General features: G+C 38.9%; 1 protein-coding gene across 1 annotated transcript in view; it reads left to right on the top strand.

Moving 5' to 3' along the window:
• Positions 1-1,684: 1,684 nt before the first annotated feature.
• The window catches only part of Atac2 (Ada2a-containing complex component 2), a 50,411-nt gene continuing 28,952 nt past the window's right edge, over positions 1,685-23,143 (top strand). The window contains 9 exon segments of the mRNA XM_071666524.1: positions 1,685-1,826; positions 4,063-4,112; positions 6,290-6,373; positions 6,375-6,517; positions 8,353-8,490; positions 10,545-10,788; positions 13,005-13,229; positions 15,209-15,486; positions 16,638-16,754. Coding sequence (XP_071522625.1) covers positions 4,095-4,112; positions 6,290-6,373; positions 6,375-6,517; positions 8,353-8,490; positions 10,545-10,788; positions 13,005-13,229; positions 15,209-15,486; positions 16,638-16,754 — 1,247 coding nt within the window. The 5' untranslated portion in view covers positions 1,685-1,826; positions 4,063-4,094.

The following is a 23,143-nucleotide window of genomic DNA, read 5'->3' on the forward strand; positions in this document are numbered from 1 at the left end:
TCAGTTGATATATATAGAAGAGACGAAGCTAGGACGCCATTTGGTAAACATGCGATTGTCCAAGACATACCATTTCCCGCGTTATCGAGGTAGCGTTAAGAACAGAGGACTGAGTCCTAGAGGGAATATCCTCAGTTGACCCCCTTCTCAGCGCCCACCAGTAGAATGTTTTAGAAACCGTGTCAAGCTGACATTACTGCAAGCAAACAACAATACATAATCCCTAAAGGCTGTATCATTATTCGCCTGAGGTAAGGCTGGGAAGTGTACTGTCTCTAAATCCGTGGATGGAGTTATGTTCCGAATAAGAGTTTTGAGAAAAGAGATAAAAGGTTTTGCTTAATGTTGATGGAGTACCTTTGGTGGCAAACAGTCGTGTGTTACTAGAAGAGACGAGAGCGGAATGGAACAGAATATCTACTAACTATAAACTAAAGACGAGCTTTCAGGAAACAGTACGTGAATGGTGACAGAAAAAAGGGACATCATTTTAAGTATTTCTAAGTCTTATCTATATCACTTTCTCAATTAGCATGTTCCGGGTTACCAATACTATATCACTATGAATAACTCATCGCATCTTTGACTCAGTTTCTAGATATAATGTATCCTATAACATCGCTCTCCCTCTCTGATTATTTGTCATCGACCAATTCAGTGATGAGTATTGATGTAATAATGTATGACCTTTTCCAATGCGGGTAAGGGTGAGGCAGCTGATCTCTTCCTGTAACCAAGCATTTCAACTTTAGATACCATACAATCTTTGTCGCCCAGTGTTGTACCTGTAGCAATCTCTCCAAGTAGGTTGACAATTTATGCAATAGAAAAAATTCTAAACTTCTTGCCCCCTTACCTAAGGATAAATTTGATGTACTGGTGTATGGTTGGTTGGCTAGAACCTTGTCAACATCGCTCACATTAACTAAGTGCAGTTCTCAGTGTTGTGATATGCTGAGGGCCTTTGCATTCAGCGTAATGACAACCACATATCAGTTTGAGTCAATACCGCATATACAGACAGAAGGGTGGGTATTTGAGTGGGCTGGGGGTCCTAAGGGATTAATACACTGACATACATTATGATTGGGCAAGTTTAATGAGGGATCTGCCTGACTCCCATGTCATTTACATTAACCAACACAGCCTGTTACACTTGTTCTTATGAAATACAAATTTCATCAGCTTCATGCAAAGAAAGAAACCGAGACTGCATTTCCCCATACGGTAAGAGAACAGACATCTAAGGTACAAAGAGCGTTAAATATGTACTTCCCTAAGACAAGCGTGGCGGGCTTTGTTCATGCCATGGAGGTGAACTCGAGTTGCCATGAAGTAAATATTAAACGTTATACCCTCCTGATGAAAGTAATGTTTTCCGTTACGACGTGTATCGTCTTACAGCGGTCTAGAACACTTAAAGGTACTTGTTTTTTCCATTAGTGGTAATACAGACGATGAGGATCTGAATGCACCTGGCGGTCAGATAACCAACCCTCATGGTAACAGGTGAGGTAAAGAGGTGCTTGCCTTCCTTAGATGCGGAACGTGTCTGGCACCGAATGTCTACGACATGTGGAGGACTCAGGAGTGCCTTCCTTAATTAAATGTGAGATGAAATGTACATCTGTCTGCTATCCTGAAGTGTGAGACGAGGACACCTGATTGCCTTCCTCGCGGTAGTAGTTTTCATGATTAAGTGCTGGGCGAAGTGAACACCAGTCTTTGGAAAATTACCGAGGTGGACACTTGAGTGCCTTCGTCAGTTGCGGAAGTGCATATTCAAATTGAAGTACGAGAAGGACACCTGAATGACTTCCATAAGTGTAGGGTGATGCACATGTTCTTTTGAGATGAAGTGGACCAAATAGATTGAGTGCATACCTCAAGTTTGAGTAGAAAGTTGCAAGATTTTAGAGTAAGCTTAGGTTTAGGGAAAGAGGGTTTCCTTATTAGATGATTGGCTAAAGTGTCGTTTTGCTGTGCATCATTACTGGCTATGGATAGTCAGTAATTTTGTTCTGCAGTGATAGGGCACCTTTCAGAGAATGCAATAACAGTTGCAGAAAATGATTTTGAGCATTATCTCTGAACAACAAAATCCACAGAAATCAAATGTGTAAGAATGTTTAACGTTTTTAAAAGAAATGAAAGAAAGTTGTATAAAAAGAGACATGATTTGTAGGCTGTCGAAACTGACAGTTTCCTTCAGCACTAAAATGCACTCCATTGTACTTGTGTTAGGGACTACTGTTACGTATTTTTCAGTTTCAGAATGTTACATTATGTCATCACTCCACCATTAACATGCTTTAATGCCTTAGTGGATTCATTTACTCATTAAGAGAAGCTGGGTTTGTAATACTGTACATTAGACAGAACACTTTTCATGTAGATATATAAAAGGAAAAATGTACAGCAAGAGAGAGATGCAAATGTAAACTTTGCTCTAACAAAAATGAGTATTGCATAAAAGATGGTAAGGATTAGAAGAAAGATGAAAAAGGTTCAAAATATTAAGAAATGAATATGCAAGATGGAAGTAAATTTCTTGTAACTAAGGTTTGATTTATGGTTGTAGGTTTTTGGTTATACTTTTATTGTTTCTTATTTTATGGCTATACTGTGTGAATATCCTTCCCTTCCCTTAATAAACATACAAGTTTATAATGCAGTTTCAACACTCATGGAGCCCCACCTCTTGAGCTTTCACATTTCTGTGGAAACTTAATTATGCTGTCCATAGAAGTACTTCTCTACATCTTCTCTAACAAGCTGCTTGCTTTATTTCATGTTATGTGCACTGGTTGTTCTATCCATACATCTGTTGAAGAACTGTTTACCATGTACATCATCAACCTGGTTTTTGAATGTTGTGATCAAGTCATTCCTTACTATCATTTTGTCTGTGATGGACAGATTTAAGGCCTACTTATATTTCTGGTACCATCTTTGTTGTTCTGGTAGTTCCAGTTCCTTTAAATTCTGTGGAGGGTTATATACAGCTGTCACCATTATATATTTCTTTCTTACGGTTAATCTTCCTATTATGTAATGGTTGTATGGGCCGTCTTCCATTATTTTCTTAAATAAGGGTTTCTCTTATCAAGAGGGCCATTCCTCCTCTTCTTTTGTCTTTCCCTTCCTTCCTTGCTATGATTTATCTCTTTATTAAGGAAAGGTGAGACTTTATCTCTTTAGTAACTTAAGTCTCCACAACTCCAATCGTAGTAGGTGCATTTTTCTGATATGATCCTTGAATCCCTGTTACCACTGTTCCATCCTCTGTTGCATACTTTACTTTCATTCAGACATTTCCTTTACTTAACATGCCTGACCTGTCTGCAGAATTGGCAGGGTTGTTCTGTCTGCTTGCTTCATTTGATGTGTTGTGCTTCATGCCTTTTGACTATATTTTGTGCCTCTCTCTCTCTCTCTCTCTCTCTCTCTCTCTCTCTCTCTCTCTCTCTCTCTCTCTCTCTCTCCCCTTGGTCTATCACATGTGATAAAGACCCATATGAATATCGCCTTTTTTTAAGTTTCTCAGCCTTAAGTTATGGCTACGTGATTCCAAATTGAATGTAATCTCTGCTGGTTTTTCCCTTACATTGTGATTATATTCCAGTTTTCCTCATTTCTTTTATCAAAGCAACAGTGTTTGACACATCAATGGCCTCAAACAGTCTTTTAAGGTGCATTCCTTCCTTTTTGCCCTTTCCTCTCTGACTGTAATGTGGTGTCTTTGCAGCCCAGATTTGCATCTGTTACCCTCCTGTTTTACTAATCTTCCTAATATTGGTGCCACTCACTCTTTAGCTGAATCCTTCACTGTCATTTTGTCTTCACCAACAAACACTTGTTCTGAAAAGTCTACTCCTATTTGTAATTACCAATTTGAACATTATGGAGAGAGAGTTTTACACTTGTGTTGCCCAGTTTATTGTATTTTCTATAGCTTCAAGAAGATTTTTAATTCTTTTATAAGTTTCTGGATTAATCCTAAACCATGAATGTTTGGTGTTCTTGATGTCTTTTTTAGGATCATATCTTTGTTCATTTCAGTTCAGTAAGGATTGTTAAGAAGAGTGCAGCTGATGCTCAAAATGGCAACAGTAAGTAAATTGATCTCTGTAGTTAATAACATTACTTTGCATATGATGTTTGATGACATATCTCTCTCCTTGTGGTCTCATGAGCATGGTATTCTCTAGGAATACTTGGGTCAGGATTCAGCCAGCATGATTATAATTTGGTATGAAGGCAACAGCTATCACCCACCCATTTCAAACAATTAAGGTGTATGCAGCTAGTGCTTGGAGAACAAAGCAGCCTTCAGTCAGTCAGGAACCATCACCAGGCTCATTCGTTCGACCTGCCATACACACACGCACACACACACCCATCTACCAGGAGCACACATATTCCTCTGGGATTTGCATATGTTTTTGATATGTGTTCTGGGTCTCCGTTCTGACAGAAGCCTATCTATCTGTCTTTATCTTTGATGCCTGGTCACTTCAGGGACTCCCTCAAGGAGATGGCCGTGGCAAAAAAGTCTTAGTCAGCAGCAATCTTTAAGATCATTATGATTATTCATTTTATTATTCATTTGCATTAGTTTTAGTGTTATCCCTTTATCTACACTGTGTAGATAGAGTTGAGCGGAGGAGGGCGGATGTGCTGGAAATGAGATGTTTGAGGACAATATGTGGTGTGAGGTGGTTTGATCGAGTAAGTAATGAAAGAGTAAGAGAGATGTGTGGTGATAAAAAGAGTGTGGTTGAGAGAGCTGAGGAGGGTGTTTTGAAATGGTGTGGTCACATGGAGAGAATGAGTGCGGAAATATTGACAAAGGGGATATGTGTGTCAGAGGTGGAGGGAACGAGGAGAAGTGGGAGACAAATTGGAGGTGGAAAGATGGAGTGAAAAAGATTTTGAGTGATCGGGGCCTGAACATGCAGGAGGGTGAAAGGCGTGCAAGGAATTGGAACGATGTGGTATACCGGGGTCGACATGCTGTCAATGGATTGAACCAGGGCATGCAAAGTGTCTGGGGTAAACCATGGAAAGTTTTGTGAGGCCTGGATGTGGAAAGAGAGCTGTGGTTTCAGTCCATTATACATGACAACTAGAGACTGAGTGTGAACAAATGTGGCCTTTGTTGTCTTTTCCTAGTGCTACCTTGCACACATGCGGGGGGAAGGGTTGTTATTTCATGTGTGGCGTGGTGGCGATGGGAATGAATAAGGGCAGACAGTATGAATTATGTACATATGTATATATGTATATGTCTGTGTATGTATATATATGTATACATTGATATGTATAGGTATGTATATGTGCATGTGTGGACGTGTATGTATATACATGCGCACATGGGTTGGTTGGGCCATTCTTTCATCTGTTTCCTTGCGCTGTTCATACTATTCGTCATTTCTCGCATCAGCAAGGTAGTGTTAAGAACAGAGGACTGAGCCTTTGAGGGAGTATCCCTAGGGATAGGTGAGAAAAATACTTCCCATGTATTCCCTGCATGTTGTAAAAGGTGACTAAAAGGGGAGGGAGTTGGGGGGCTGGGAGTCTTCTCCAGTTTTTACTTCTCCAAAGGAAGGAACAGAGAAGGGAGCCAAGTGAAGATTATATATATGAATATTGGAAGGTCTTTAGTGGTTAGTTTGTTGAGTAACCAATACTTTTTAAAAGGCCACCTTATGTTAATATTTGAATGATTGAGTGACCAGCGGTTTTGCTACTCCTGCCTCACATTTCCTTCAAAGTTTTTCCCTTTACTTTGTTCATATCTTATCATAGTATTTGTATGGTAATATTGTTTGGAATAACTGATTGATTTATTGGTTCAACAAATGATAATCATGATAGCATTTAAGGTTGAATTGAATTAAAAGATTTTAGTGTCAGATTGCTTTGTTGCTATTTTTGATCAGCAGTATATTTGAAAATTCAGTGATGTAGGATTACTTACTTCTGAAGGATCCATATGCCATGTAAACATCATTGTTTTATAATAAGGCTTGGTGGGTGACATCTTGGGAAAGGTCACACTGACATTACCTGCCTCAGATTGAAATACCATGATTGTGTGTATGCTGTGTCAGTGAGAGGTATCTCTGACTGATTGAATGCATTATGGATTTTATTGTTTGATCAGGGAGATGTTTATGTTCTGATTGAATAAAAGCTTAGATGTTTGTCTGTCACATTTTTCACTAAATTTCTTGTGTAGAAACAGCATGTATCTAGTTTGTTCAAAAGTGGATTTCCTTTCCAGTTTGTGCCCAACACAAGCTGTGGTCCATGCCTTTATTGCAATGGTACATCACAAGATGCTCCAGAAGACTTGCTTCGTTGTGACCTTGTGCCGACGTTCTGCACACATATTGTGCCTCAAGTCAGGTGTGCCAGAGGGATGTCTCCTAGGGGACAACTTCTTTAACTTCACCTGTTCTGTTTGTCATGTCAGTGGCCAAGACATCACAGTTCGAGCCAGATTAAATATGTAAGTTTTCCACTAGTTCATTTTACTCTTAATATAGCAGGTTAGAAACTTTATCCCCAGGAATTGGATATCTTCCCTTTCCAGCCAATGATATAGGGATTGAGGACCTCACTTCAGCAAGTAAGTTTGAGCAAAAGGTGCATGTGGCCTTGGATGTAAGTAGTATGCCTACATCTTCCTTTGACTAGGTTTATGGATTCATGTCTGTATGGAATGTGGGAGGAATAAATGATATTGTAAGAGGATGGAGAGTGAAGAACATTTTAGGAAGGGCAATTCAGATATGAGTGTGTGAAACAAAGTTAAAGGGTAGTGGAACATCTGAATTTAATAGAGTTAGGGGTAAAGTGCTTAGAGAACATCAGATGTTACCAAATCCCCCAAATTATCATTATTATTATTAATTATTAATTATTATCAATATTATTATTAGTGATGGTTGATTTAAATTCAAGAGTGGGTAATGTAGCAGAGGGTATAAATTAGGAGCATGGGGTATCCATGCTCCTTAGCAGCTTGTGGATTTTTTTGTTGGAGGCTCTAGTCATGGACAGAAGTCCTCATCAAGGCCAGGCCATAATTGAAATTTAGAATAGTTTAATGAAAGGGAAGGAGACAAGGAAAAGTGTTTATGAACTGAGAAAGTGAAAAGCCTGTCTTTAAAAAAGTGCCTTGTCATAGTTATTGGGAAAGACATGAGAGGGTAGAGAGTAACTGGTTTAAAAAGTTACATACAAAAGTATGTTGGATATATGGTAAGGTGGAATTATTGGTTTATACACAAATCGATATGCATACAGAAAGGTGACTCTTTGATGTGAATTTGCTGAGAGTGGCAGCAGGAAGGATGTGTGATCATTAATTGGTGGAGGTGTTGGAGAAGGTTTGCAGAGGCTTTTGAAAAAGGATGTAATGATATGAATGGTGAAAGTCATTGAGCTTGGAAAAGAGGCTTGTGTAAAGAGATACTAGAAGAGATTGAGTGTAGAATGGCAAAAGTTGAATGTAAATAAAAGTATAGGAGTGGATGAGTAATGGGAGATGTTTAAGGAAGCACTTCTGACATGTGTGAAGGAAGTGTTTGGCATGTGGAAGATGGGAGGTAGGCGTGTGAGAAAGGGTAGTGAGTGGTGTGCTGATGAAGTGAAGTTGCTTGTGAACAAGAAAAGGAAGATGGGCATTATTTGTTAGGATGGAGAGTGGGTAACTGGGAGATATACAAGAAAAAGCCACAAGAGGAAGGTGCAGGGACTGAAAAAGAGGGCAAATGAGAGCAGAGGTGAGAGAGTATCAGCAAACTTTAGGGGTGATAAGAAATTGTTTTGGAAGGAGGTTGATAGCATGAAAAGAACAAGAGAACAAATGGGAGCATCAGTGAAGGTGGCAAATTCGGAAAAAAATAAACATTGGATGCTTGGGTCAGGGAGGTAAGTGAAGTGAGAGAGGTGTGGCAAGTAGTTTGGTAAAAAGAGAAAAGGTGATGAAAGCCTTGCTTAACATGAATGTGGCAAGTGCTACAGCTCAAGAATGGAAAATAGTAGGAAGTTCAGATTTTTATCTCAAGGGTATTAGTTAAAAATAATTATAGTGGCATAAAATTTTTTACAAACTGAGTACCTTTGGATGGGACATATCACATTTGGCATAGCAAGTACCTCTTCTTTTTTTTTTTTTTTTTTTTTTGTAAAGGCATTTCCAGGTATCTGTATATCATAACAAAAACTGTGTCATGGAGTTCTAAGTAGAGAAGTATCGTTAATTCATGTATGTGTATTATAAGATGTGTAGACTACTGAAATAAGTTGTGAATGTTTGTGCTCTTTCACTCATTTCAGGCCCCACATATTACTGCTGGTGTTGTACAACCTACACAAGACTGAAGTTCACACTTCACGTTGTGGCTTTTTTCACTGGAAGATTCATATTTATAATTTCATCAACCATCACTGGAAGGAGATTTTTGGGCCAGAAAGGTATCTGTGTAGTATATGTATTTTTTCATGAAACACGAGGACCCTTTCTGCAGGGGCTTCAAGGCTGCACTACAAATAATAGTAGGGAAATGATTAACTCCTATGGAGTCAGAAGGTCTTTGTTAAAGATTGTTCGCTAATGATACACCCAAGACAGAGCTTGGTATTGCAAGTGTTTGCATCACAAATGACACACGCAGCATTCACTCCCCACACTAGTAGCATCAACACAAAAGCAACACATGAACTAAATGTCTTCAGGACACTAATTAGCACAAGATTTAGACTACAAAAAGAATCCTTTAACATCCCTACAAATGATTCATCTGCTCAGCTTTAAACTGTGTCCCATCTGACTGGTCATCAACCCTTTAGAATAAATACAGCAAAACTGGAAACCACACAAAATAATGCACTCAAAACATTTGCTGGATACTCAGGAACCACAAACACTCAACATATATACAATGAAGCAAAAGTCATCATAGTATAATCCTACCTCAACATGCTCAACACTCACTTCAGTGCAACAGCACAAGACCCTTCCTACCCAGACCACTGCAAAACAAACCACCAACCCATAAGTACAAATAAAATGTTTACCCCTGCCCTACACTTCTTAGGTTCACCCACCCTCTGTAACTGATGAAATTCACACACACTGAAAGGACATGACAAGCACTAAACAGTCGCCCTCCCAATTCAGTCTTAAACTCCACCCCACCAGACATACACCTAGAAGGAACACTCCCCAGACAAACACCGGTCACTCTTTCTTGTCTACAGTCTAAATATTCATCATCCCTATAACTCTACAAACATCATTTCAGCATATCCCAAGACTTTCATGCCCATGATGCAACTGCCACAGTGAAGACATGGAGCACTTACTACTCAATATTCTTGAACTCATTGCACGTAAGCATACACACAACAGGCCCATGTTGGAACTACCATTTACTACTCAGTTGCCCAGAACTCATTGCACATAAACGTACACACAAGACCAATGATCTTTATAACTTATGGTCTCGGCTGGTGGATGTGGCAAGCTTCCTCATTCGCTAACATCCATACCCTACCTGTCATGTATAATGCCCTGAAACCAAAGCCCTTAGTCTACTACCAGGCCCATAACCCTTTCTATGGTTCCCCGCTTCATGTGCCCTAGCTCAGCCCATTGACAGCAAGTTTTCTCCTGTATACCACAGTTTTTCAATTCGCTTTACCCCTTGCACTCCTAACACCCTTCTAGATGTCCGAGCATATTTCACTCCATCCTTTCACCTCCTTTGTTGTCCTCCCCCCCTCTTTTTTACTCCACATCTGACATGTATACCATCTTAGTCATCTCCATATGTCCAAACCACTTCAGTGCCCCTTTCTCATCTGTGTCATGCATGCCCCTGTTGCTGTCACACCTCTTACTTACCCTATCATTGTAAATGTTTTGCCCTCATCACACCATATATTATCCTCAGACATTTTTATTTCCAAAACATCCACCCACATTACATTTTTTCATGAGATCCATGCTTCACCTCCATGCAGGACTCAAGGGACTACTTTACCATCAGACTTACCCATCTTTGCCCTAAAGCCAGTGACTTCTTTTGGCACACATACCTCAGTGCACCCAGGACCTTTGCTTTCAAACCCACTCTATGGCTCATGTTAACTCCCATGGTTCCATTCACTGCCATAACCATTCCCTGGTATTGGAAAGAATCCACTTTCTCCAAGTTCTCTCCATTCAAACTCACACTCCAACCAACTATTTACTTACTTTTCCTACCCTAGCATTTACTTTTTCCATTATTTACTTCTTTAATTTTTCGTTTATATTGTTCACTATTTTCCACATGAGCAAGGCAACACCCAGATGATATGACTGGGCCTTAGAGGAAAAAAGACTCGCATATATATGGATATGTATTGGCTGGGAGTAATGTGATGCACCATAAGGCGTAGGTTAGGTGTAAGGGAATGATTAAGGATGGAGAGGTTTTACTACAGGTGATCATTTTGCAAATTTTTTCACTTTTCTTTTTCAGTAGAAAAAGGAAGAAAAAAGTGGTACAATCTTCACTAAGTGGGCAGCTTTCTTGCTATGGACAGTACTTTGTCAGTGGCTATGAGACTCTTCGAGATGGAGGATGGTACAAATTAGTAGTTCCGCTTTCTCCAGCACGGCTCATTCAGAAGCAGCTAGGAGAGAAGGGCAGAGGAACAGCTGTAGGAAGTGGAGACTTAACAAGATCTGGAAGGAGAAAAATTTTGAAAGATGAGCCTTCAAAGGTATAGAAAGAGTATTGATATGTAAAACCTGTTTTGATGTTAACATGAGTTTTGTTTATAGTTCCCATTCATGCACTTTGTATGAGATCTGTAAAGTTTACTTGAACTTCTGGTCTTTGTACTGTCTGATAACATGGACAGTAATAGAATTATGTTGTAGCAATTGATCATTGGAATTATCATGATGTAGATACTGCTTAATTTTATGTGAAATGTTGTCAATTACCATTCCTTAGGGAAGAAGAGTGTTGTGGAAATGTATAAGGGTACATGTTTTTGGTTAGTGTGAGGGTAAGATCAAAGAAGCAAGTGACACTCCTCCTGAAGGATCAGTTGTAGGAATGTGTTAAAGAGTGTAAGGAAAAGAGTTCAAGACTTTTGTAGATGAAAATTAGAGTAGATTACAAGAGGTTGGGATTGTCACTGCTTGTGCATTTGGTTGCAAAACGGTTGAGGAAGAGATGCAGGTGTTTTGGAAGGAGCTGAGTAAGTACTTTGGCAATATTGAAGCAAGGAATTGAGCATAATTGTTTGAAGATTTGATTGCATGAGTGACAAGGCAGTTGAGGGTATAATTAGGGGCATTGGTTACCCATTGTAAATGAAAATGGTGAACAGCTTGTTGAGTTGTGTGTTAAAAAAAAGATCAGATTTGGGGAATACCTGTATATAAAATGTGCATACATGAGAATAAGTAGATGACTGTGGTTAGGGGTCATTGGTTGAGGCAGAAAGAAAAGACAGCTTCCTGGATCAGAGGAATGCAACTTGACAACCACTGTAGTGAGCCAGCTTTTCTGGTTGTAAAGTTGCACACTTCTGACCCTGGAAGCTGTCTTTTTTTTCTGCCTCACCAGCACATGGATTGCTAGCATCCTGTTGACAAATACACAATCTCTACTTGTAATATATAACACTTGACAACTCATTCTTTGTAATTCTATATTTTCCTGCAGTGAGCACTATGTGCAAGCCCTGCTTTTTGGCAAAATGGTAGGAGCAGTAGATAAAAGTAGTAGGTAGGAACATTTAGGCTGGAGCATCAAGGTAGAGGTAGTCCATATGAGCATTAGGTAGGAGCCTCTGCAAACACTGCACTAGAGTTGCCTTCTGCCAGTGGCCTGTTAAGAATGAAGCACTAAAGGCCAAGAAGCGGCACTGGAAGTCTCTAGTTATGGAAATTTTATTGCCATGGCTATCCCCTTGAGGGAGGTCCAGTTGGAACAGGCATTAGAGATATAGATAGATATCAGAGATATAGATAGGTAGATAGTTAGGATTATGTATTGATTAACAGGCATGTAAAAGAGGGACTGTTGGATGTGAGTGCAGTGAAAGGAGCAGCTTCTGGGATATCTGATCATATTGTTCAATATTATTAGCTTCCAAAATGCTGTAAATAAAGTTGTAACTGGACCTCTTTGCATTGACTGCAGATAAAGATGTACCAGTACATGTTATGATAGGTAGTCTGAAGCTATATTAGTTTTTACATAATGTATGGATGGCACTTTGTCATATTGAACTGGAATCCTTAGCAAAAGAAAACAAGATTTTAGATCCTACAGGAAAGACCTTCACCACCATTAGTGCCCAGAATTCTTTGGAAGCACCAGCTGAGAAGGAATAGTTAAATGAAAATCTCGACTTTGAGAATAGTTAAATGAAACTCTTGACTTTGAGAATAGTTAAATGAAAATCTCGACTTTGAGAAATTCAGCAAACATACTCGTGAATGATACCCAACTAACCATGCTACACTGGGGGCTTAGACATGTACCTGAGCATTTTTATGTTTGCCTAAAGGATTGACTTGGACATGTATCTGAGCATTTTTATGTTTGCCTAAAGGATTAACTTGGAAATAAGGTTTTCAAAAACTTTTATAAAGATGTCATCATTCTATAAAACCCAGTTTACTTGCTGTTAGATATTGATATTTTTAGAAACTACCTAAGTGAACTACAGGACCATATGTCATTATGTATTTGTGTAATAGACTTCCTTAAGTTTTCCCTCAGGCATCCTAGAATGCTTAGAATTTTTTTTTTAGTTTTTTGTTAAACTAGCTAGTTTAAAGGGTTTATATGAGATAGTATTGGTGGTTATCACTTAGAAACTGAGTTTTTGTTTAAGATTTTATTTGAATTTATATAGAAATGTAGCATAAACTTGAACTGTGAAAGAAGTACATACACTTTGTATATAATGGACAGGCTTCAGGATTGGCCATGCAGGATATGCATCAAGTAAAGGAAGAGTTGGTTGAAGAATCGGTGAGCTCTGGTGATGTTTCATTTGACAGCCATGATGACTCTTCCCGAGGGTCTTGGTTCACGGAGAGGGAACTGCTTAAACCACATGCATGCCCACCCCAAGCCCTGTTTGATAGTGAGGAAGAGGAAGAACAGGGAAATGACAGTAACTTATATCCTCAGCAGGTCTGTATTTTTTATTGCATTTACTTGGCTTTTATGAAAACGATGTCATATTTTTTGACAGGATTACTTTATATATGTAATAATTTTTTAGTCAAGAATCAGTTATTTATGCATCTCCATTTTATCAAGTTTTGCAAAATTATGTTCTAGACAACTTTACAAATGGTGGCTAGTCTTATTGTTTTTCGATTATGCAATTTTGTACCTTTTCACATTATGATATCCTGTATCCTTCTACTGTTGTCTGTTTTAAGTTCAGCATGAAAATTTTTTTAGTATTATTATATTTTTTTTTATTATACTTTGTCGCTGTCTCCCGCGTTAGCCAGGTAGCGCAAGGAAACAGATGAAAGAATGGCCCAACCCACCCACATACACATGTATATACATACACGTCCACACATGCACATATACGTACCTATACATCTCAACGTACACTTTCTTTCAAACTATTCGCCATTTCCCGCATTAGCGAGATAGCGTTAAGAACAGAGGACTGGGCCTTTGAGGGAATACATATATATATATATACATACACAGGCATATACATATATACAAATGTACATATTTCATACTTGCTGCCTTTATTCATTCCCATCGCCACCCCACCACACATGAAAGGAGAACCCCCTCTCCCTGCACACGTGCAAGGTAGTGCTAGGAAAAGACAACAAAGGCCACATTCATTCACGCTGTCTCTAGCTGTCATGTATAAAGCACGGAAACCACAGCTCCCTTTCCACATCCAGGCCTCACAAAACTTTCCACAGTTTACCCCAGATGCTTCACATGCCTTGGTTCAATCCATTGACAGCATGTCGACCCCAGTGTACCACATCGTTCCAATTCACTATTCCTTGCACGCCTTTCACCCTCCTTCATGTTCAGGCCCTGATTGCTCAAAATCTTTTTCACTCCATCCTTCCACCTCCAATTTGGTCTCCCACTTCTCGTTCCCTCCACCTCTGACACACATCCTCTTTGTCAATCTTTCCTCACTCATTCTCTTCATGTGACCAAACCATTTCAATACACCCTCTTCTGCTCTCTCAACCACACTCTTTTTATTACCACACATCTCTCTTACCCTTTCATTCCTTACTCGATCAAACCACCTCACACCACATATTGTCCTGAAATATCTCATTTCCAACACATCCACCCTCCTCCGCACAACCCTATCTATAGCCCAAGCCTCGCAACCATATAACATTATTGGAACCACTATTCCTTCAAACATACCCATTTTTGCTTTCCGAGATAATGCTCTCATCTCCCACACATTTTTCAATGCTCCCAGAACTTTCACCACCTCTCCCACCCTGTGACTCACTTCTGCTTCCATGGTTCCATCGCTGCCAAATCCACTCCCAGATATCTAAAACGACTCACTTCCTCCAGTTTTTCTCCATTCAAACTTACCTCTCAGTTGACTTGTCCCTCAACCCTACTGTACCTAATAACCTTGCTCTTATTCACATTTACTCTCAACTTTCTTCTTTCACACACTTTACTAAAGTCAGTCACCAGCTTCTGCAATTTCTCACCTGAATCAGCCACAGCTGTGGCTACTACTGTGCTCACATTAAACATCTTTCATTTTGATGTTCAAGAGTTGTTGAAGGGAAATTTGTGAGTAGCTCTTCTGTATAACAACAAACATGTAACTTAGATAGCCAGATAGAAATTCTTACTCCTGTCTAAAAAGCTGGGATCATTGCAGGATAATAGGGAGCAATGCTGGTTGTGTGAGAACTGTTGAAGAATTAGAGTTTTAGAGTCATGTACACAGAATAGTAAAATAGCTTTGTATATTACTTTGGTAGCTTCTTACCATTTTGGTTAAAAGGAAAATGTATGCTCTTATGAGTTAATTTTAGGTACACTCAAATATTTTACTTTGAGAGTTCTTGTTATTAATGTGACATATTTGGTATTCTCTGTACTGTTCGAAGTTTTATCCTCACAATTATGACCAGGTGAAAATTGAGTCAGGTGTTATAGTGAAAGAAGAGATAGACATAGACCTGATGTATAGAAAAGAAGAGAATCAGGATGATACAGAAAGAGAAGAAGAAGATGGAGACTTTATTGATGTAGATGGAAATGAAGGGGAAATCCCTATGGATGTGCAGACAGAGACTCAACCACAAGAAGATCCTTTAAGTTTCAAGCCTTCTCTGTTCACTAAATCCATAGCACCTTCCTTCATAGTGAAAGATCAGCCAAATGAATCCAAGGAGGTGATTCAGGAAAAGTAAGTAGTGATTCTTCTTTTAACTTTTTATGCATTAATGGCGTCTTAGGTGACAAGATAGTTATCTTCTAATCATTTACTGCATTGTACATGTGATCAGACAAAACTGTTGTCCTTATCTGTCCAGGATGGTCACCTTCAATCATTTGGCCCAGTAATCTGGAAGTCCTAAACTTTAACACTGTTGTGTTACAAAGTACTAGGGGACTAGGGCTTCTCCAAGGGCAGGAGTGCACTAACCTATTATAAGGCCAAGCTCTTTTTATAAGATATTAGTATATGAAGAGCTTGTTTTCCAAGGCATCTTTGGGTTTAGGTTTTATGTCTTCTTTACATTCTTATGCCATTTGGAATCATCCTCTTTCCTGCACATTTTGATCATTGGCTTGAAACAAAGGTTCAGAGGGTTTTAGGCCCAGCTATTGTAATAGAGTATTTACTGGCTTAACAATTTTGACACTGGTTTCACCTTAGGAAATGTATATCCCTCCTAAGGTTATAGATTAGTTTAATCCCACCACCTCATCAGGATGTGCATTTTCACTGGAGCTTCTATGTACTATAGGGATCTTGTTGATCAAGGTTACTCTTTATCTCTGAGTCATCACTAGGGGTGTATGAAAGGTAAATGTTAGCCATTCCCCATTCCTTTGTTTTTGAAAATCTTTGGAGATAGTTAAAGTATTAAGTTTCAGTTCCTAGGGCTGTAAAGACTTTGAGCAAGAAATAATTTTTCACAGTATAGCCCAGGGTAGGACTGCATAGGGCAAGCTCTTATGTCTCTTTTGTTGACAAAGAATTTCAACCAGTTTTTCTTAAAGCTGGATGGTGGTGGGAGTTCTGTTTCTTCCACCATTAGAAGCCCTACACTTAATATAAAGTATCTGGCCTTTATATATAACCTGCTCTAAGCTTAAAGGACCTGACCTTAAAAAATATTCAGTACCTAACAATTACAGTGTAACCTTTAGATATCAGTAGCACTTGCAACTTTGTCTTTGCCTCTTGAGTATTATTAACAATAAGTATTAAACTGAATTATTTTGTATTATGGTGTAGGCATGTCTGTTTGTCAAATGTGGATAGATATACTTCTCTATTCTTTTATATCATGAAATTGTTGCAGTACTTATTAGGTCAACCACTTACAGCTTACGTCCATTAAGTGGGTATGAGGAACGACAGCTGTTACGGAAGTTGGAATATTTACAAGAGTCAGGCCCATTACCACCACACTTGCATCGTTTACGTCGAAAACTTGTTGTCAGGTGAGTTGTTATTATCACCCACTCTTGCCAATGTTTTTATTATCTCTTAACTGCCCAATTCCTCTGAAGTTGCCTTCACTTGGCATGCAAAAAAAAAAAAATTCTAGTAGATTATGTGTATATCATACACTTTTAAAGAAAATACCCAAAGAGTAGTATACTTTTTTCAGTCTTTGTGTGGGATTTTTTTATTTATTTACTTATTTATTTATTTATTATGCTTGATTGCCATTTCCCTTGTTAGCATGGTAGTAACAGGAAACTAATGAACAATGACCCTTCCACTCATATAAACATATATATACGTAAATACCCATACACGCACATACACATACATATGCATATTAATATATACATACGTATATAAACACATACACAGGCATGTACATATATACACATGTATATTCATACTTGTTTGCCTTCATCCATTCCTGACCCCACTCCTTCCCACAGGAAATAGCATTGCTATGCCCTGCTTCAGCAAGGTAGTGCCAGGAAAACAGACAAAAAAGGCCATATTCATTCACAGTCACTCTCTAGCTGTCATGTGTAATGCACCAAAACCACAGCTCTCTATCCATATCCAAGCCCCATGTACCTTTCCATGGTTTACCCCAGATGTTTCACATGCCATGGTTCAGTCCATTGACAGCATGTCAACCCGGGTATACCACATTGTTCCAGTTCACTATATTCCTTGCATGCCTCTCACCCCCCCAAGTATGAAGTCTGTTGGGGATGAGAGAGCTTGGGAAGTGAGTCAGTTGTTGTTCGCTGATGATACAGCGCTGGTGGCTGATTCATGTGAGAAACTGCAGAAGCTGGTGACTGAGTTTGGTAAAGTGTGTGAAAGAAGAAAGTTAAGAGTAAATGTGAATAAGAGCAAGGTTATTAGGTACAGTAGGGTTGAGGGTCAAGTCAATTGGGAGGTGAGTTTGAATGGAGAAAAACTGGAGGAAGTGAAGTGTTTTAGATATCTGGCAGTGGATCTGGCAGCGGATGGAACCATGGAAGCGGAAGTGGATCATAGGGTGGGGGAGGGGGCGAAAATTCTGGGAGCCTTGAAGAATGTGTGGAAGTCGAGAACATTATCTCGGAAAGCAAAAACGGGTATGTTTGAAGGAATAGTGGTTCCAACAATGTTGTATGGTTGCGAGGCGTGGACTATGGATAGAGTTGTGCGCAGGAGGATGGATGTGCTGGAAATGAGATGTTTGAGGACAGTGTGTGGTGTGAGGTGGTTTGATCGAGTAAGTAACGTAAGGGTAAGAGAGATGTGTGGAAATAAAAAGAGCGTGGTTGAGAGAGCAGAAGAGGGTGTTTTGAAATGGTTTGGTCACATGGAGAGAATGAGTGAGGAAAGATTGACCAAGAGGATATATGTGTCGGAGGTGGAGGGAACGAGGAGAAGAGGGAGACCAAATTGGAGGTGGAAAGATGGAGTGAAAAAGATTTTGTGTGATCGGGGCCTGAACATGCAGGAGGGTGAAAGGAGGGCAAGGAATAGAGTGAATTGGAGCGATGTGGTATACCGGGGTTGACGTGCTGTCAGTGGATTGAATCAAGGCATGTGAAGCGTCTGGGGTAAACCATGGAGGGCTGTGTAGGTATGTATATTTGCGTGTGTGGACGTATGTATATACATGTGTATGGGGGTGGGTTGGGCCATTTCTTTCGTCTGTTTCCTTGCGCTACCTCGCAAACGCGGGAGACAGCGACAAAGCAAAAAAAAAAAAAAAAAAAAAAAATGAGATTTCCATGCACACTGGGTGCCAGAACACCTGAGCGGGTAGTACATCCATGCCCAGATATTTACAAATGGTAAGCAAGGCCAAAGGAGAGATAACAAAGTACTGAAATGTAAGTATGATGTCACCTTTGAAAGTATATGGTGAGATGAACGAGGTTTTCTGCAGACTGTGCCCTTTATATGACCCATTTAATCTTCAGTGCAATACCTCTCCTTAACATGTAAATGTACTTTTTTCTTTGTTTTTCAGAAAGTTAAAAGTTGAGCATGGTCTTCCACTTTTCAACTTGGACGTGGAGATAAAATTTTTACATAACCATGGTAGATTGAGAACACGTCGTGAGCGTGCACACTGTAAGATTTTGCAGGATCCTAATGATTCTGTTGCCAGAATTCTTGACAGGTTTTTGGTTAGTATTTTACATATGCCAGATTATACTCCTTTTGTATGTGTGTGAATGATGAACATTTATGTAAATTTCTGTGTGAAATATAAGGATTATATCATTGTGATTTTAATTTTGTGTAAAATTTTGTAATGTCATAACCAGTGCTGAACATTGGTGACCCATACAACCCTGGTACTGCACACACATAATTGTTATGTCGTTATGTTCACTTGTGCTTGTGCTTTCTCTTAGTATCCTGTACATTCATCAGTCCTCATACTTTTGCCCAACAGTTGCCACTTTATTATGAGTTGTTTCTCAAGTTTGTGATCCCAACAATACCATTAAATTCTTAAGTTATCTTATCCTATCAAAGACCACCACAACACAAGTCAGTCATTTTCCTTCTTTCTCTTCTTGTGATGATAATAGTACTGTTCTTTTTGTTACCCCTTCTTGTCTTCCTTGTGACTACGATAATGTCATTCTCTCTCAGTGCCATCACTTCCATACCGCTAGTCAACTTGTGACCTAGGTTTTTGTGCCTTTGTTGAAATAGATATGTACTGATGATATCTGTGCTGTATAAACATAGTAAGAATCTAATGCAAGAATTTAGATAGAGATGTGATCAATGAAGAAATATACGAGATTGGTTGTCAGTGTTTTATATTATTGAAAGACAAGCATTTTCATCCATCAGAATTCTTCGACAATAAATTTTGCCTATGAAGATTAGGATAATGTTAGAGAATGTTTTTATATTTCAGCAAAAGGTCATAACTCTTTTTGGGTAATTAGGGCCTAGTCTTTGAAAAAAACTTTTTTTAATTTCAATGAAAAGCTAAATAATTCTTAAGTTATGTATGCCTTTTTACACACAGTGATGGATAACCACCTGTCATGTTTTGGTACATGATTTTGGTAGATAAGTTTACAAAGTTGTATGCAGATGAAACAGTCCTCAAAACATTAAACTTGCTAGAGGGGTTTAGTCATTTGAGATGGAATATCTCGTAAGTGATGGGATGTTTGCCTAGCACACTGATTAAAAGGAAAACCAGGATATAGTATTGTGGAGGAAAATGTTAAGAAATGAAAGGATCATTGGATTAATTGCTAACAGTTGCCTGTATTCTAGGTATTATTGCATGACAGGTTTGAATGATGCTTTGTAGGTGAAGTGGGACTGCAGTTTTACAAGAGATGGCCTCCTATTTGCGGCAGTTGATAAGATATATATGGCCTGAAAATGTTTTTAGTTGGTAAAGACAAGATATCTGCTTTGGTATATGATTGTGTTTGGGATAAGGAAGCATTCAGAGTGAGAGAGTCATGGTATTGCAGTGAAACATCTTAAGAAAGGGGTGACTGTGTTGTTTGATTAGTTAGGACTTTTAGTATATGCGTGGATCATGGTAAGGTGTCTGAGGATTGGCAAAATGTATGTATAGTGCCACTGTATAAATGCAAGTGGAACAAATGTAAGTGTTTGAACTACAGAGGTATATGTTTTTTCAGTGTACCTTGCAGTTTTTATGTTTGAGTGGTAAATGAGAGGATGGAGTCATGTACAGAGCATCAGTTTGGGCAGGACGGTTTGGGATGAACAGTGTGATTCTAGGAGTGGTAGAGAATGTGTGGATCAGATGTTTGTATTAGAGATACAGAAGAATTTGCATGTGACATTTATGGATCAGTTGAAGCCATATGATTGGATTGATACATACGCCTTTTGGAAGGTGTGACAAACATATGATGTAGGAGGAAAGGTATTAGGAGCAGTGACAAATTTTTTTCATCAAGAGTGTAAGGAATATCTATGAGTAGGTAGAGGAGGGTAAAGGTGGGTCTGCAGCAAGGGTGTGCAATATCACCATGGCTGTTTAATTAAACAGCAAACAAGTATGAACAAATATACAAACACAATATTTACAAAAATGTTACTATGTTGGCAGGTTGGTGATACTGAAAGGTATCAGAAGGAAGATAAGATTTCCAGCTTCTTGGTCAAGCTTACTGGTGACTCTGAAGGAATGCCACCACTCATACACAGCCCCTACACTCTCAGGTCAGGTCAAGCATCAGAGTTTGGAACAGTTTTAAGCAGAAGTGGATTTTTATGATGAAGGGCTTTTCATTTGCCAGAGTGATTTATACTCATATACTACTTGCTATTATTTGATGCTTTGAGAAACATGCACTACTTTTCTAAAAATAACAGTATTTCATGCATCAAGCATCAGAGTTTGGAACAGTTTTAAGCAGAAGTGGATTTTTATGATGAAGGGCTTTTCATTTTCCAGAGTGATTTATACTCATATACTACTTGCTATTATTTGATGCTTTGAGAAACATGCACTACTTTTCTTAAAAAAGCAGTATTTCATACATTTAGAAATATGTGCAGATCATTGATTTTATGATGGCACTCAACAGCCATTTACAACATCCACTAAGAAAGTGTGGGCTTGTGTAATCAGTAGACTGAACTAGGGCATGTGAAATGTCTGGGGTAAACCAATGAAAGGTCTGTGGGGCTTGGATGTGGATAGGGAGCTGTGGTTTCGGTGCATTACACATGACAGGTAGAGACTGGGTGTGAACGAATGTGGCCTTTTTCTTCTGTTTTCCTGGTGCTACCTTGCTGAAGCAGAAGGTATTGATGCTGTTTCCTGTGGGTCAGGGTGGTGCTGGGAATGGATGAGGGCAAGCAAGTATGAATATATACATGTGCTTACATGTGTAAGTCTGTGTATGTGTATGTATATGTTGGTTGATATATGTATACATCAGCAAGGTAGTGCCAGGAAAACAGACAGAAAAGGCCACATTTGTTCACACTCAGTCTCTAGCTGTCATGTGTAATGCACTGAAACCACAACTCCTTATCCACATCCAGGCCCCACAGACAGATCAGTTGACAAACAAGAGCACAGGAAACAGTTGGGAGAAACCACAAAGGTCTGTGGGACCAGGTTTTGAATACGGGGCTTTGCATTACACATGACAGCTAGAGAATGGACATGAGTGAATGAAGCCTTTTTGCATCTGTTCCTTGCAATACCACTGATGCAGGAAACTGGTAACAACTGTGAAATAATGTAAATGTATTTTCCTCCAACTGCCTACTCACTATATGGCAAAGTAGCATTAGTACCCCAGTATGATAAGTTAGTTAATAATATAAAAGGAATCCCTGGGTTGCACTAACTATATTTTAAGTCTATATTACAGTAGTTATTTCCATTGTTCTTTTGCAGCCAGAGATCTACTTTTGCTTATTTTGGACGTTGGAACAGAAAGTATCTTTCATTCACAATATCTGTATCTGTTTGATTACATCACAAAAGAGTTGTTCCAAGTTTTCATCAAGGGCTACCCTTTTACAGGAAGCTCAAGCCATTTATCATGCGAGATTATGAGATAACTCCACGTAAGCTAAAACTTCTACAAGAGATCATCGCATATTCCCATCGTGATGAGGTTGGATGGTGCCCACCTCCCAGACATCCGATAGATTATTGCTATGTGACACCCAAACACATTCCAGCCATGAACCAGTTAGCAAGACAGTTCTTCTGGCCAGGGATTGATTGTATGTATTTTCATAAAGATCACTTTTAGATTCAGGTGTAATAATTTAGTTAAATATTATGATTTTATTGAATTAATTTCCTTTGAATTACAGAGTATCAGTAACAGATTTATTACCAGTGGTTAGCATCCTTTAGTTAGTAAATGTTGGATTATTTGTTTCCATGAAACAACAACAGTTTACACACCACTTTTACTGCCAAAAGTACCTGATTGGTATATTGAGTTACAGAAAGAAGTAATGAAAGGTTATTTTATCATATATTACTGAAGAGACTGTCATTGGCATTGTTTCTTAGATACTCAGTATTGTTATTAGGAAGGTAAGAGATATGTTTTTGGGAGACAGAGTATTAAAAACAAATAGCTAAATATGGCTCTAAAAACTGGATGTCTTGTTCAGGTGCCAAAATTCTTCTTCTGAGCAGCTACCCCAATTATGCAAAGTATTTAACATCCTTGTGGCATACATTTGTGGCAATAGCCATCTCACCAGTTTGTATTCGTGATATTGGTGGACATCCCTATATTTGTCCATGGCAATGATGGTTCCTGAATGTCTTTTGACACTGATATTCTCACCAGGTTACTATCCATGATAATGATGCTTTCATTTGTGTATGACCATGATTGTGGTAACTACAAGTTTATAT

Source organism: Panulirus ornatus, chromosome 11, assembly GCF_036320965.1.
Source record: "Panulirus ornatus isolate Po-2019 chromosome 11, ASM3632096v1, whole genome shotgun sequence".
In the NCBI taxonomy this organism is placed as follows: domain Eukaryota; kingdom Metazoa; phylum Arthropoda; class Malacostraca; order Decapoda; family Palinuridae; genus Panulirus; species Panulirus ornatus.